Below are 17449 nucleotides of genomic sequence, written 5' to 3' on the forward strand. Positions count from 1 at the left end.
CCACCTTCCATTCGCAAAGCAATGCTTGGCCATGCCCCCGCTGCCACATACCCCCACCACCCAACTCAGGCCAGGGAGCCATCCGGCCTGCAGTGGACCACCATCTGCACCCCTGGTCTGTGGACCACCTCAAATTTAAACGGCTGGAGGGCGAGGTGATCTGCGCATTGGCATTCTTCATGCGGTGGAGCCACTGGAGGGGTGCGTGGTCTGAACAGAGGGTGAAAGGGCACCCCAGCAAGTAGTATCGGAGGGTGAGGACTGCCCACTTGATGGCCAGGCACTCCTTCTTGATGGTGCTATACTCACTTTCATGCAAAAAGAGCTTGCGACTGATGTACAGCACTGGACGTTCCTCACCCTCCACCTTCTGGGACAAAACGGCCCCCAGCCCTCTGTCTGATGCATCCATCTGTAAAATAAAAGGGAGAGAGAAGTCAGAGGAGTGTAAGAGTGGCCACCCACACAGTGCAAGCTTTTACCTTAGTAAAGGCCTGTTGGCACTGCTCCGTCCACTTGACCGGATCTGGTGCTCCCTTTTTAGTGAGATCAGTCAGCGGGCTGATGACGTCTGACTAATTAGGTATGAACCTGCAATAGTAGCTAGCCAGCCAGCCCCAGGAACTGTCTAACCCCCTTTTTGGTCTTGGGTCTCAGGCAGGTTGCAATTGCTGCTGTCTTGTCAATTTGGGGATGCACCTGCCCATGACCCAAGTGGAAACCCAGATACTGTACTTCCACCCGCCCAATTGCACACTTTTTCAGGTTAGCTGTGATACCTGCATGCCTCAGCGATTCTAGGACGACCCTAAGGTGTTCTTGGTGCCATGGCCAATCACTACTATATATGATGATGTCATCAAGGTAGGCCACTGCGTAGGCAGTGTGGGGGCAGAGGATCTTGTCCATGAGCCACTGGAACGTAGCTGGAGCCCCAAATACCCCAAAAGGAAGCATGACAAATTGGTGTAATTTGAACAGTGTGGAAAAAGCTGTTTTCTCTTGGGATAGAGGAGTCAAGTGGATCTGCCAATATCCCTTTGTCAAATCCAGTGTCGAATAAAATTGAGCAGCCCCTAATCGATCAAGCAACTCATCAATGTGAGGCATTGAGTATGCGTCGAATTTAAACACCACAATGGCTTTTCTGTAGTCCACACAGAACCAGACCAACCCATCGGTCTTGGAAACTAGGACCACTGGGCTGCTCTAGTCACTGTGGGACTCCTCGATTGTGCCCATTTTGAACATGGCCTTAAGTTCATCCTGAACCAACTTTTTCTTGTGTTCGTGTAAGCGGAAGGAGTGGCTATGCGTCACCATCCCTGGGGGAATTTCAATGTGGTGTTCTATGAGGTGGGTGCAACCAGGAAGGGGTGAGAACATGTTGGAAAATTCCTTTTGCAACCTGGCAAACTCTGTGAGTTGGGCTGGTGAGAGGTGGTCTTCACAGGGGACTGGAGCGGTTTGAGTAGTTACTTTTTTTACCTCCGGCCCCAGCTCTGCCTTCTCTGGATCTACTGATGCCAATGCCACAGGGGCCCCCTCGTTCCAATGTTTTAGCAGGTTGAAATGGTATATTTGCAGTGCCCCTACCCTATCTGGTTGCCTCACCTCATAGTTGACGTCCCAGATTCCCCGAGTGACCTCAAAGGGCCCTTGCCACTTGGCGACTAATTTGGAGCTTGAAGTGGGCAATAATATGAGCACTTTATCTCTCGGGGTGAACTCTCTAAGGTGCGTGCCCCTGTAGTACAGCTGGGCTTGACGTTCTTGTGTCTGCCATAAATTCTCCTGGGTTAAGCGCATGAAGGTGTGGAGTTTTGCGCGCAGGTCGAGAATGTACTGAATTTTGTTTTTACTCATTGAAGGTCCCTCCTCCCAGTTTTCCCGCAGCATGTCCAAAATGCTGCGAGACTTTCACCCATATAATAATTCGAATGGTGAAAATCTCATGGAGATTTGTGGGACCTCTCGTACTGCAAATAACAGGGGCTCAAGCCATTTATCCCAATTACGTGCATCCTTGCTTACAAACTTTCGAATTAAATTTTTAAGTGTTTGAATCATTCCACTAAGCCATCTGTTTGTAGTTGGTAAACGCTGGTGCAGATGGATTTAATTCCTAATAATCCATACAGCTTGCAAAGTGTTCATGACATAAATGTAGTGCCTTGGTCTTTCAGGATTTCTTTGGGAATCCTGACTTGGGAGATACTGTGGAAGAGCGCCTCCACAATACTGCTGAAATATTGTGGAGAGGCACTTATTCTGGATATCGTGTTGCATAGTCCACCAGAACTAAAATAAAGCAATATCCCTGTGCTGACTGACCTAATGGCCCAACAAGATCCATGCCAATTCTTTCAAAGGGGGTCTTGATTAGAGGGATAGGACGCAAAGGCACATTTGGGGTGGCCGCAGCATGCCGCACACCACTGACAGACATCCCTGCAAATTCCTGGCCAATGGAGCACTTGCATGTGACGTCACAGCCGATCCAGATTGTGACAGACGCCATCGTGTCAGTCAAACGCCATATTCCGCCTTCTACTTCTACTTCTGGTTCTACTTATGCTTTTACTTCTACCTTTTCTTCTGGAAAACCCTACTATATACAATTCTACTACAACGGCTGCGGCTACAAGCTCTCCCTACCTGTGCGCATTTTTTATGTTTTTTGTGTGTATTTTTGCGTGTTGTTCGTCTGTACCGGACTTCAATATCCACTACAACCGTATGGACTTACTGGACATTGGTTTCCAGCAGAAAATGATGGTTTGGAGCGATTTCCATCGCATGCACAACATTCCGGATGAGAAAAAAAAAAAACATTCCGGACGAGATAGCGAGACCAGCGGGGTCTCCGTGGATTGTTATCGGAAGCAAAGCGAAGGAGGCGGCGCCGGGAGCCGAAGCAAAAGCGAGGCTGCAGAGCCGGCCTGTTGACTAAGCTCAGAAAACAGCCACTCAAATCTCCACTGCCAAGCCTCTACCTCTCCAACGCCAGATCCATGTAAACAAGACGGACGATTTGGAATTACCTTATTCTATTCTATAATCGGCTGGTCAGTGCTATACTCAATACTTAAGTGACTTACCCATCCAATGAGGATTCTTGTTTACAAGATGCCACATCTGAGTCGCTGACAAATCCTGAATTTCTGTAGAGATAACTGTCCAAAGATTTATAAGCACGCAGTGCTTCACCACTGAACAGCGAGGGAAAGTTAATGAGGTAATTATACACGTCCGGGTATTCCGCTGGCAGTTCAAAATCCGGTCGTGAAAACTCCGTCCGGTAAGCCATAAGGGTCACAAATCTGTAGATCGTTTATTTTAGACATATATCTAGTTATCTGTTCATTAGAAAAATGAGCCGTGTAGTCCGTCGGTTGAAATTGATCCATTCTGTACACGAGTGCAGCAGTATTCAGCGGTGTTTTTGACCGACAAGATGGCGGTTGTGTACTTTCCGGTCACGTGACTGCAAGATCTCTATAGAACCGGGCCATTATTCAGGCTAGTGTTTTATCTCCTCCTAAATGTTCGGCCATTAGATTAAAGTGAGCTGCATGGAATACTATTTCCCTACGGCTTTTTGGGATTAACAATTGGGTTAACTGTTTGCCGGTTTTGAGTGTCCTCCATCACTTGATACAGCCTATCCATAATAATTGTGAAGTACGGGAAGGAGGGTGTCACATTTGGCTGGAGAGTTTGACCATCAGTTACTGTCACTTGGTCAAATGCATGACACAGAGTCTCATCTCATGACTGCTCTAACGGGAAATCCTCAAAGAAATCCCTGTGAAAGGGAGAAGGGGTGAGCTGCTCCTCACTCCTTGTATCACCCTGATACAGTACTGACATATGCGGCTCTGTGACAGCTTCCCCAGTCTGTGCCACACTGGGATCTCCCCATGAGGTATTATTGCAGGACCCACCCCCTACTATATGCTCCATTAAGCCTCTAAACCCTGGCCAATCAGTCCCCAGAATCAGCGGGTGGGTAATACGCAAGTTAACCACCACCTTTACACTATGCTTTTCTCCCTGAAATAGAATGTGGATGGACACTAATGGATAATCATGAACATCCCCATGCACACACAGAACCTTCACCACTTGTGCTCTCCCCAATGCCTCACCTTGCACCAGGCTTTGGTGGATTGAGGTCTGTGTAGATGAGCTGGCTGTCAGCGGGGAGCTGCTGCACAGTGAGCTGCGCCTCTCCAGTCAGTAGGGGTAGCAGGTGCACCGCGTACTGCTCGACCAGCCACCCCCACGCTTTGGCCGCTTGCTCGAAGAGCTCTATAAAGGCTTCCAGATCGTCATGCGGCCCCATCTTGGTGAGGGTGACATGGGGATGGTCTGCTGTGGTGGCAGTCGAGGATCCTGCTGACGCAAGCGGGTGCCAGAACGCCTGGTGATCTTCCTGCTGGGCCAGCAGCAAGGCTTCGAAATGTTGTTCCTGCTCCTTTCAGAGTGCAATCAGTGCTTGGTGCTGGTTTTGTTGGGTGGTAGTGAGGGCATGGAACAGGTCCTTAAATGGGGAGGACTCCATGGGCGGTTCCCTTCAGTATCCTGGCTTTCGGCACCACTGTAGTAAGTCCCTGATGTGGGTGGAATAATGAAGCATGGCAGGTGGGAGATGATGTTCACACACAACTTTATGTTTTGGATTTTGCTGCTTTTCAGCTTCACTAAGCTTACACACACACACACACACACACACACACACACACACACACACACACACACACACACACACACACACACACGTGTTCTGGTCAGGAGAGATCCTCTCTCATTGCTCTCTCCCTCCTTTTCTACCTTCCATCCTCACTGCAAAACACAGACAACAGGTGTATTGACTTTGCCACTCAGCTTCCCTGACCCTGCCCTCCATTCACAAATTCATCCCTCTGCTGCCACACTCATTAATCCTTAAGTAATTAGCACTTTGTCAGCTGCGTAATTGGGAAATACTGTCACTAATGTGAGATAAGGGACTCTTATTTGGATTCATGGTCAGAAAAACAAAACGAAAACAATTTTGCGACAGTGAACACAATAATACAATAACAAAACGCAAATGCAAAAGCACATCCACGAGAACAATTTAAGAAGATAAAACAGAGCAATGGTGAGGATGGTGTTCGGAGAAGGTTCACCTCTGTGGTGTCCTCAGGCCAGCCCATTTCCGTGTGTGTGTGTGTGTGTGTGTGTGTGTGTGCGTGCGTGCGTGTGAGATGATGATGGCTAATAATAGAAGCTAGTTTCTACAATCCACAATAAAATAAAAATGAAAAATGAAAAAACGATAATCATTAAACAGTTAAATAAATAATTCAGTAGTTAAGCAACCTTTAAATAATAACATAATGCATCAACAATAACAGTTAAGTAAATAATTCAGTTATTAAGCCTTTAAATAATTAAGCAATGTATTTAAGCATTATGTAATTGAACAAACTTAATTCAGCAGAAATGTAACAATTCTCATGTTCTTATTGAAATTTTTCATTTAAATTAAAGATATTCAGTATGTTGACTGATTGGACACTGCAGCATTTCTGAGCTAAATCTATTTGAATTGCCCTTGAATTCAGAATTCCAACTTGGAGTTGGAATTCTGTTATGCTGCATCAGTAGTGCAGCATAAAATCAAGAAACAGCAACATTTTTATGTTTTAAAAGCAGAATTTTGAGGATTTTATTACTATTTGATGATTTAAAAATCACTAAATGTGATAATAATTTACATTTAGAAAATTTCAAAGCTTATTCTTTTTTTTATTGAAATTAACTGTTATGTTTTTTTTTTTGGCCTTGTTTCCAGACACTTAACTGTTCTTCATGACTTTGTCTCTTGCAGTTCAGTCTCTTTATCTTCACTAGTGTTGAATATAAACACTTATATCCTCGGTTTGTCTGTGTAACTACAGGTGCAAATATAATGGCACCTCTTAAAAAAAAAAAAACATCCAAAAGAAAGTCCAAACTGATTTGATAACAGGCTGTGTAGAGGATTTTGCCTTTCACATGAGTGACAGCTTCCTTTCCTTTTTACATGTTTAATGTAATTTGGCATGTAAACTAGTAGTCAATGCGAATAGATTAATGTATCACCTGCAGTGTAATTTACCACAGTTTGGAAGTCACATACGAATACGAATACTTTATTGTCCACAATATGGAAATTTGTCTTCAGTTCCACCACAGATATTTAAACAATTAAACATTAAAATCACAATACACAAATCAAACATTCAAACACTGCATTTTGTAAAAACAAAAGAAGAGAAAACTAAGTTATTATAAAAATACATTAGCACTCAAAAGAGTGTTTAAAAAAATAAAATAGCTAAAAAGTAATAAAAATCATAAATATAATAATAAATAAGTAATCAGACCAATAAAAAGGACTGGGGTGAATTAAGTAAGAATCCCTGTATTATTTATCACCCTTATTCCTTTTGGGACAAAGGAGGTTTTAAAGATGTTCTTATTAGCGTTGGGCACTCTAAAACAGAGATCAGAGATGTGTGTCATTTATCAAGCTGGATACAAATGGATTTATTCATAAAGTGAGTGTTTGTTTACACAAGAAATTTTTCTTCCTTAAATCCCTTAAATTTGGAAAAATGTTCGTATCCTACTCCTGAGTATGTAAATTTCTGCCTAAGAAGAATAACCAACATAAACCTCAACTTGATTGACTTCTGATCATCTCATTTCTTGATGGAGAAACATAAACGAAAGTGTACTAATGGACAGAACATATTGTCTCATTACCACAAGCTCACTATGAAGAATAGGTGTGTTTATGCGAATCTGTTTTTGCATGAGCTGATTTGCAGACGCAGTAATGTTCTTTAATCCTAGGTCTATAGCTCGTGGATCTTCATGGTGTAAGCTGACATGGAGATCACACACTATCACGTAGTGTGTTATAGAACTCACATGAGATTTAATTGGGATCATGTTCAGCGTGACGAAGAACAATCTTAAAATACCGCCACTGAAATTGTAGTTGCAATATCAGATTTAGTCTCTTCGTGTGTGTGTGTGCATGCGTGCGTCCCTGTTGACCCCGGTTGTGTTTGTCCTGTGCTGTAGGTGGGCTGGCAGTTGAAAAACTTGGTAAACTCCCTGCGCGGGGACCCTGGAGGGGTGATGCTGACACTGAAAAAGCGCCCCCAGAGCACGCTCACCTCGGCCCCAGCCCTGCTAAAGAACATGAGGTGGAAGCCCCTGGCCCTTCAGGTAGGCAGATTTTACCCCCTAAAACCCTGCGCCCTTCTAAAACTAGCACCCTTTCCTTGCCAGGGGCATTTAGTGATAGTCTAAAACATCTCTCTGCTTCTCTGACTCCATTTCCCAGAATGGTTTAATGCTCTGTTCATGTGATGTAAAAAAAATTAATGAATGAATGAATTAATTAATTAATAACGAAACATAAACACTCATGCACTGCCATGTCGTTTCTATCCAAGATACGGTAGCATGAGGATATATAGAATTTTAGAATTTGATGCTATGCTATTCACTCAGCTAGTCATATATGAAAAAATTCCCATTGGGAAAACCATTCACGCTGACCTCCAAGTGGGAATTACAAGTGCCCAAATTCCTGATAACCCCCATTTGACATACAGACAAACCAGGAAGTGGGTTACTTGACTACATAAACGTATCATGTGTCCAAGGAAGTTGTGTGTAAATCAGAATTTTAGCTTGTAATTCTATTATTAAATGATAAATTGCATCACATGCTTCAGGAATGTTTTCCCAGGCCTTCCTAAATTATCCCATGCAATGTGAAGGTGACGTGAAGACACCAAACTCAGAAAAGATACAATTCAAGTTCAAGTCCCTGATTTGGGAAATCTGTGCTGTCAGAAAGCTCTCCAGTGTCAGAACTGCAATGTGGAATGCGATCATTAGAGTTCCTCTGGATGCCAAGATGGCAGTGTTAGGATCAGGGCTGTGTTTGTTTATTGTTTATTGTTTCAGTCGTATGTGGTGATGTCTAAGAGCTGTTAAATCTTCTGCAGTGACTCAAAATAAAGTGTGATTGGGGACGTGTGCAGAAAACGTACATTCGGGAGACGGCTGTTACTCTCCTTCTGGAGTTGATGTAGGATTTAATTTTCCCCATGTGGAGTTCCAGAGCCATAACCATAAATTCATCTCTCTGTTCTTGATTCATCCTCTAAAGGCTCCATAATAGTTGTGTGTGTGTGTGTGTGTGTGTGTGTGTATACAATGAATTTTTATTTCTTTATTTATTTACTGACTCAGAATAAGAAACAAAATTATAAATTATCACCACTCCATTGGAACAATTTATCTATCTATCTATCTATCTATCTATCTATCTATCTATCTATCTATCTATCTATCTATCTATCCACCAGACTTTGAAAAATTACTAATAATTCAGATAAAGGTGAACTATCTCAAGAAGAAATTATTCATTAATATTTCTTCTAAAGTAATAAAGCAGAAGCAGAATGTGTCCTTTAAGCCTCATTCTGCTCGAGGATTTTTATTAAACTCTGTTTTTAAATCATCATCTCTACAGTTCGATCATCTGTCACTGAGATTTTATTAGCATTTACTCTGTAAATATTTATTGTACCTTGGTCTCAGATCAAATTTATGATCTGGAATTGATTATTTCTGTTTGTCCTCTGCAGCCTGTCACTCCTAAGAGCCCCACCAGCAGCTCGGCCACACCCACCAGCACGATCAGCACGCCCACCAAACGAGACAGCTCCGCCCTCCATGACCTGTACATCCCACCCCCTCCCCCCGAGCCCTACACACCCAGGTGACCTTTGAGCCATAATTAATTAATTAATTAATTAATTAATATTTTTTAGGCTCCAGCTTGACTGCGACCCTGTAGAACAGGATAAGCGGCTACAGATGATGGATGGATGGATTTTTTTTTTAGCTTATCAATTCCAACATACAATGTTTAGTAGGCTACTCTCTAAAACCTCCACATGGCCCCACCCTTCAGCTCTCTAAAACTGCTACATGGCCCCGCCCTTCAGCTTTCGAAAACCGCCATATGGCCCCGCCCTTCAGCTCTCTGAAACCTCCACATGGCCCCGCCCTTCAGCTCTCTAAAACTGCCACATGGCCCTGCCCTTCAGCTCTCTGAAACCTCCACATGGCCCCGCCCTTCAGCTCTACAAAACCTCTACATGGTCCCGCCCTTCAGCTCTCTGAAACCTCCACATGACCCCACCCTTCAGCTCTTTGAAACCTCCATATAGCCCCGCCCTTCAGCTCTACAAAACCTCTACATGGTCCCACCCTTCAGCTCTCTGACACCTCCACATGACCCCACCCTTCAACTCTCTGAAACCTCCACATGGCTCCTTTCAGCTCTACAAATCCTCCACATGGTGTCTTTAGTTGATCCCACTTGAAGCCTTCAGCACTTTAAATCCTTGACCTATCTCCACTTTTCAGTTCTGTAAATCCTCCACATGGCCCCGCCCTTCCAGTCCTTCTCTTGCTTTCATCCTTCAGCTATGAAACCACAGTTTGGTCCCACCTCTTAGGTCTCTAAAACTTTCATTTGGCCCCACCCCTCAGCTCTCTGAAGCCTGCACTTGGACCCGCCTCCTAAAACTTTATAACACTGAGATGTTTCAGTGAAAATCTTTGAGATAAAACTGTGTGCTATGACATTATAGCAAAGTTTTAGTGAAAACAGTTAGATTTGGAACTTTAAGATGTGGTGTGTGTGTGTGTGTGTTTGTGTAGGGATGAGCAGGGGAATCTCCCCACTGAAGATCGAGGTCAGGGACTTCCTACAGCCAAAGGCTCTGAGTCTCCAAACTCCTTCCTGGATCAGGAATACCGTTGTCGTTTCCCTCTGATGGAGGATGAATCTGTGCTCTACTGCTATGAGTATGAGCCAGGTCGCGGCGCTCCGCCCTCTCGCAGAGAAGCCACGGCCACTTATGGTAACATCCCCCCCCCCACACACACACACACTCACAGACACACGCTGCCCCACCCCTCATCCATCTGAAGCTTTCAAATAGCTCCACCCTCTTAAATCTCTAATGCCTCTCCACATGTGCTTGCCCTAAGCTCTCTGAAGCCTTCACTTTACAATTCTTCTTAGCCCACCCACACTAGGGATCGACCGATATGTTTTTTTCAGGGCCGATATCGATACCGATTATTATGGAATTGGGATGCCGATAACCGATATGTGCAACCGATAAATGTAAACATTATAATTCACATGAAATTAAACATAGCACACACTGACACAGACCTTCATATCCATGAAATGTATGTTTAATTGTAAAATTGAACATGAAATTTTGTGCAAGGAGATGCCAGCAGCATTTGTACAATAAAGTCAAACATTAGTTAGAATAAAATGAGAAATAAAATAATAATAAAATAAATATTCACCAATAAAAAAAATAAATCACTCCCTACTATATTACAGCTCACCATTTTCAGTGGAAAATAAATGAAAATACACTCTGGATTCTTTTACACTAAGAACTAAGTAAGACTTACCAACTTCAAGTAGTTTTTAAATAACAAATCAAGTGTAGGGAGCTGCCTGCAGCATTTTTTAAAAAGTAAAATCAAACATAAAGTAGGCTATCACTCCCTATTATGTAACAACTTAACAAGTAACCATCTACATTCTAATGCTTTTAATGCCCAAGCCTAATATTCCCAATTTAGGAGGATTATATTGTAGTGAAGGAAGCACAGTTGCTCTGCATGTTAAAAGGAGCGGCTGCTCCTTTAAGAGTCTGTTCAGAGAACGGAAGTCGGAGTGAGGGGGCGGCCGAGGCTCTGCTCCTTTAAGAGTATATCGCTTTCCGAATCAGAAGCGCTAGCGAGGAGAATCACTTGCGCAAGAATTATAAATACTAGTGGAGTACATTACAGCGCAATGTGAAGTAGCACAAGAACATTTAAGTCAAGAGTTTAATTGATGTATTTCGTTCATTACCGTTTATCCAAGCAAGTGTGCATCCATGACACAATTAATTACTGAGCCCACAACAAGCGTCCTGACAAACTCCCTATAGTATTACATAGCCTACTACCACCATATCACACCTGGCTTGTTTAAATGTTCAAATAGCGCTTTATAAAGTTACCTAACATATACAAGTGCAATGCGCTTTTTGAGCACGAGTCACGTCATGAAGTTTACTCATCACCATAACAAATAGCCAGTAGGCTTGCACTAGCCTACAGAACACAAACACTACGTTTTATTTCGTCTTCCCTTGACCACCTCTCTGTATGGTTGTCATTCTACTGTTCGAGTAGAACTACTGACACATTCACAACGTTTCCAGGCGGGGATTTAAAAATGACTGCAGCCTACGTTATGCTGGGGACTGCTTACTATGGACAACATTACATGTAGTTTCAGCGAGACTAGTTGGTTGTAGGCTAATTCAAGTGCTTCCTTCCGTAAGCTAAGTTTGCCTGGCTACACAGATGCAAATGGACAATTTTAACAAGTAGTAGATGAAGAATGTAAACATATAATGATGTTGTGCTTTTGCAACTTGTGTGTTTATGACTTATTGCGGCAAAAGCAGCGTGTCCTTACCTTGAAGTGGGATCTGCTTCTGCCCGAGTGCCCATACGGCCGCCTTGAAACACTTCACAGCGTTTAGCTACGCGTGCTGATTGGCTGTATCCCTTGTTCCGCTTCTGCCCGAGTGCCCGTACGGCCGCCTTGAAACAGTTCACAGCGTTTAGCTACGCGTGTTGATTGGCTGTATCCCTTGTGCCACTTCTGCCCGAGTGCCCATACGGCCGCCTTGAAACAGTTCACAGCGTTTAGCTACACGTGTTGATTGGCTGTATCCCTTGTGCTGCTTCTGCCCGAGTGTCCGTATGGCCGCCTTGAAACAGTTCACAGCGTTTAGCTACACGTGTCAATTGGCTATATCTCTTGTGCCAAACAAATCAGATGTTGTGGTGGGCGGGACCGTGTTCTTGAACTCAGAGAGGCGAGTGCAGGAAAGGACGTGCAGTGACAGTAGCGTTAGGAACGAAATGGCTGCAAAAAGGCATGTTATCGGCATATCGATGGAAATTATGGCCGATACCGATAACCCTAAAAATGCAGAATATCGGCCCGATATATCGGCCAGGCCGATTATCGGTCGACCCCCAACCCACACAACTCACCTGAAGACTCCACTTCCTCTTGGCCCCTCCCCATAGCTTGCTGAAGCTGATGCATGGCCCCATCCTCCTGCTCTCTGAAGCTTCTACATACCCCCATCCATGTATTTTTTTTTCGGTGTGTGTTGTGTGTCTCCCCCCCCCCAAAGCTTGAGTCCACAGCTGCTTAAGTGTAGTCTCAAATTTTCACAACACTGATATATATGTGTGTGTGTGTGTGTGTGTGTGTGTGTGTGTGTGTGTGTGTGTTAGGTCGTTTAAGGCCCATCTCCATGCCTGTGGAGTATAAATGGGTCCCAGACTATGATGATCCAGTCAGACTGAAGAGAGATGGCAGGAGAGGTGAGTGTGATTTTACACACACACACACACACACACACACACACACACACACACACACACACACACAGATTCAGATCAGCCCTTTTCCTGCTCTGCATGAATATGAGAGACCTGAAGGTCAGCAATCTGTCACACTATGATTTATGGTTGCTGTGGTTTTTTTCCATGTTGCCCACCATCATTCCTCCGCCATCTGCCCCTCCGTCTGCCCTCATCATGGTTTAGAACCTGCCCATGGTCCTAAACCCAGGAGTAAACCTCCACTACATAACTTTTACCCTGATTCTATAAAAGCAGCTCTGACAAAAGTGCAACCACAGTTCTATCACAGGTTTATATTTAAATAATATTGGTTGGCTTTGGCTGGTATATCAGATATATTCCATTCAGCTAGCAAGATATTGAATGAGTCAAAGACAAGTGGCTGAATGGAATATATCTGATAGACTACAAAAAAGCCATTTATTATTATTATTATTATTATATGCACGGTGGTGTAGTGGTTAGCGCTGTCGCCTCACAGCAAGAAGGTCTGGATTCGAGCCCCGTGGCCGGTGAGGGCCTTTCTGTGCGGAGTTTGCATGTTCTCCCCGTGTCCGCGTGGGTTTCCCCCACAGTCCAAAGACATGCAGGTTAGGTTAACTGGTGACTCTAAATTGACCGTAGGTGTGAATGTGAGTGTGAATGGTTGTCTGTGTCTATGTGTCAGCCCTGTGATGACCTAGCGACTTGTCCAGGGTGTACCCCGCCTTTCGCCCGTAGTCAGCTGGGATAGGCTCCAGCTTGCCTGCGACCCTCTCATCTCTCTCTCTCATTATCTCTAGCCGCTTTATCCTTCTACAGGGTCGCAGGCAAGCTGGAGCCTATCCCAGCTGACTACGGGCGAAAGGCGGGGTACACCCTGGACAAGTCGCCAGGTCATCACAGGGCTGACACATAGACACAGACAACCATTCACACTCACATTCACACCTACGGTCAATTTAGAGTCACCAGTTAACCTAACCTGCATGTCTTTGGACTGTGGGGTAAACCGGAGCACCCGGAGGAAACCAGCGCGGACACGGGGAGAACATGCAAACTCCGCACAGAAAGGCCCTCGCCGACCCCGGGGCTCGAACCCAGGACCTTCTTGCTGTGAGGCGACAGTGCTAACCACTACACCACCATGCCGCCGCCTGCGACCCTGTAGAACAGGATAAAGCGGCTACAGATAATGAGATGAGATGAGATAATATATATACACATTCAGTGGAACAATTATAGATTTTACAAAAAGTTAAGAACAGGGCGGTAACTTACCAATACTGAATGCTGATTCTGATCGAATGTAATTCAATGTTCTGTCAATCCAATGTACAAAGTCAAAGTTCTAACAGTAAAAATGGTACAAGTCCAAAAAGCCTGAACAACAACCCAACTTATATACAAGCAATATCCAGGTAGACAGTTCAAGTTCACAGTTACTTTTGGTCGTAGTTAAATATTCCATTGCAGTTGTTGAAAACAAAAGGGGCTTTGCTGATTGAAGCTCATGAGTGAAGTCCTCTTGTAAAAGTCTCTGTCACTTTTCCTCACCTCCAAGTAGAACTTTGACAATATTTCCGCTATTGCTCCCTTTTCCAGTGTTTCGATGTCAGTTGGTCTGTTTTTCTCTTGTAAATATGCGTGAAGAATATCCAGTGAAGTTTTGGGAGCCTTTCAGGTGTTCAGCGCGTCTTTCTCTTTAAATCTTCCGCTTTTAATGAAGCAAACCTCGCCGCCATGTTTGTGCACAAACTGTCACAGTCACTCGCTAGCATGGAAGTTTTACATCTCCAATATGTCTCTTTTCCAGTTTTTCGATGCCCATTGGTATGTTTTTCTCTTGTAAATATGCATGAAGAATATATCATGAAGTTTTGGTAGCCTTTCAGATGTTCAGCATGTCTTTAGTTTCAGTCTTTAGTTTATTTATTTCGTACCAACCCCGTCTTCTCTTTCTCTCTCTCTCCCGGCCGACAAAGAAATGATTATGTGCATGCGCAGCAGAAAAGTTGTCATTGGATCTTTGCATGAGCTCCGATGTGTGACGTCATGTTGTCTTGACAATGTGCAATATTATAACAATATTGCACACTCATTCTCCATTGGGGAGAGTGGCGTAATACATGGAGGATAAGCGATATGATAACAATATTGCATGCCATCAGGACTTTACATAACTATAAATGAATAAAAAAGTATGTAACGATATAAGATAAACTGCTGTGGTATAAGAGGAATAAAACAATAGGGGATGTGCTGTTATAGGAAAATAATCAACTTCATGCATAAACAGTATTTTCCTGTTACAACAAAACAGGCAGTCTCTCACTCGTCCATCTCCTTCTTCCTGTTCTTTGTCCTTTCATTGCTTCTGTCTCTCACTGTCTCTCTCTCTCTAACACACACACACACACACACACACACTACAGATACAAAGGAGAGAGGTCAGAATGAAAAATGACAGAGTTTTCTTTTCTTTTCACTCTCATAATGAACAGCTCAGGATTTTCATTCATCTGTTTGTTCTCTTTAATTCCACATTCCCGTCATTTTTCTTCATCCGTCTTTCTCACGCTCACTATTTCCTTTTGTAGGTTATTTACTAAATTGAGACCTGTGGGTGTGGTGGAGCCTTGCTGTGGTTGTGGTTTTGTGTGTGGGGTTCGGATCACAGGACTGTGTTTTCCAGCTGCTGTTTGATCGTGTTAAACTGCTCCGTCGCTGCTTTGTGAGGAGATTAGTGCTGTGATGTCTCTTTCCTTTCTGCCTCCACAATCCTTTTCTTGCTTTCTGGAAAATTCTGGATAAATCGTGCAAGCAGTGAGTTTGCAAAATGGCAGCTAGAATGCACAACCATAAATAAAGAAAGTAATGAATGTGCAGAATGGTGAAAAAGCTGAAGATGCTTCGAGGCCACTGGTGTAACATTGAGGACTTTCTCAAAGCTCTCTTTTCCTCTCTGTCTTTTTCAAACATGAAAAAAAAACCCACTCAGGCTGTGCGCTTCACTTTCAACAGATCAACTGTAGAGCAAGCTCTCAGTAAGATTCATCCACTCAGTCTTGGTTTCTTCTTTCTTTTTTTCTCTTCCTCTCTACACCGATCCAAACAAACTCTTTGAATTTATGATTAGTGCATTAATCAGAGAGTAATTAATTACCACTGGACCGTTTCCAAGGACTACGAGGGTTTTCAACTTTTCCTGCATTGTGCATGCTGTTTCCATGGAGACCTCGACAGCAGCTCTCGGTGTTGGGGTGGATTTTAGGTCCGACTGGCTGCTGCTGTGCAACAGAGGAACGAGGAGGCAGAAGGAAAGCTTGCTAACGATGTTGAATTTGGAATTGAAATTAAAAACAAGGAGGTGGAGATTTTTAGTGACTGATCTTTTGAGTGATTTGAGGAACCAAGTGGAAAAAAAAACAGTGACTCATTAGTGACTCAGATGAGCTGATATATCTTGATGTTCATCTGCAGAGCAGATGTAAAGGTCATCCTTCTTGTAAACCCTTAAAGGTTCTACTATGTAGAACCATTTTAGTTTGGCGAAGAGCCCATAAATATCCAGTGAACCCCTGAAGAACCATTTTTTTCTTAAAGTCTACCACATACCAAGAAGCTAAAGGTCTAAACTCCTGACAGGTTCGATGTATTTAGAAGAACATCATGAGTAATAATACAGTTAAACTCTACTTCTTGAAAGTAGAACATTTTGTGGAACCTTTAATTGTCTTCTGAACCCTTAAAGAACCCTTTTCTAAGTGTGTATGCACCGTATGTATTAAGCAGGTAAATATTCACTCCCATATCCAAATTATTACTCATTATTTCCTTCTTAATAATTTATCAGGAGTTTAACATCTTGGTACTCATTTACTAAAGGGTTCTTCAAGGGTTCCTTAAGAACTCCTTGGATAATTAACAATTATATCTTTCTGATAGGGTTCTACATAGTACCTTTACAGGTAGCTTCCACCCTGATATCCAGTAACGGACTCCGGAGTCCGAATTTATGATCCGGGAAATTGTAAAATTATATTCCTCATTGATTTTAGTGAAGTCACATGACCACTTTACAATAAACTTAAATGAATTCATCAGCTGTCGGTAATACCTTGTATTCCCTCTCTACTGTATGTTTTCTCTCAGATAACTCGATGCTCCGGTATGTAAACGAAGAGAAGGTTCCAGAAGAATACCTGACCGGACGCAGTGCTAAGCGTGACACGGGCAAACGGGCGAAGAAGAAAAGTGACAAAAGCAGTAGCCCCTCCCACTATGGCCTGCTGCCCGCCCTGCAGATGGAGGTCCTACGTCAGGAGTCCATGTCCACCCCAAGCTCAGACTCCACCTCACTGTACCACGTATGTGCTCTCAATCAGGTCCTCTTCTCTACATGACAGTTGTACAGGTTTGGGCAGGAAAAGTGTAAAGTATAAAGCAGACCGTATTTTTGGGCTATTCATATCTGAGGTCTCTCCACATCATGAGCTGTTTATTTATTTGTTTGTTTCCTTACTTATGACAAAAACCCTGGAACATACTTTTATTATACCCCCCTCCTTTGGAGTGGGGGTATGTATACTGTTTTACTTCTGTCCATCCATCTGTATCTCTGTATCTCCGTCCATCCGAAACACCCTTTTTCAGCAACCACAAATCATAGCCACTTGATATTTGGTACCAACATTCAGCTTGGGGTTCAAAACCGTGTGTACTGTTTTGAGGTCTGTCGCACATCGACTTCCTGTTTACCGACTGAATATATTTATGAAACATATAGGGTGGATTTTGACACTATTTCAAGAAGCTAAATGCTATTTCAAAATGACAGTTTACCAGGATGCTGTTTGAAATCCCTGGG

At 43.4% G+C, this 17449-nt stretch overlaps 1 protein-coding gene across 1 annotated transcript in view; it reads left to right on the forward strand.

Annotated features, from left to right (window-relative positions):
- The window catches only part of cnksr2a (connector enhancer of kinase suppressor of Ras 2a), a 172868-nt gene that overhangs the window by 103558 nt on the left and 51861 nt on the right, over positions 1 to 17449 (forward strand). Inside the window, exons 9-13 of the mRNA XM_060900564.1 lie at positions 7126 to 7272; positions 8709 to 8842; positions 9793 to 9995; positions 12469 to 12558; positions 16735 to 16949. Of these exons, the coding sequence (XP_060756547.1) occupies positions 7126 to 7272; positions 8709 to 8842; positions 9793 to 9995; positions 12469 to 12558; positions 16735 to 16949 (789 nt within the window). The remainder of the gene's footprint in view (positions 1 to 7125; positions 7273 to 8708; positions 8843 to 9792; positions 9996 to 12468; positions 12559 to 16734; positions 16950 to 17449) is intronic.

The sequence above is a fragment of the Neoarius graeffei genome, chromosome 19 (assembly GCF_027579695.1).
Source record: "Neoarius graeffei isolate fNeoGra1 chromosome 19, fNeoGra1.pri, whole genome shotgun sequence".
In the NCBI taxonomy this organism is placed as follows: domain Eukaryota; kingdom Metazoa; phylum Chordata; class Actinopteri; order Siluriformes; family Ariidae; genus Neoarius; species Neoarius graeffei.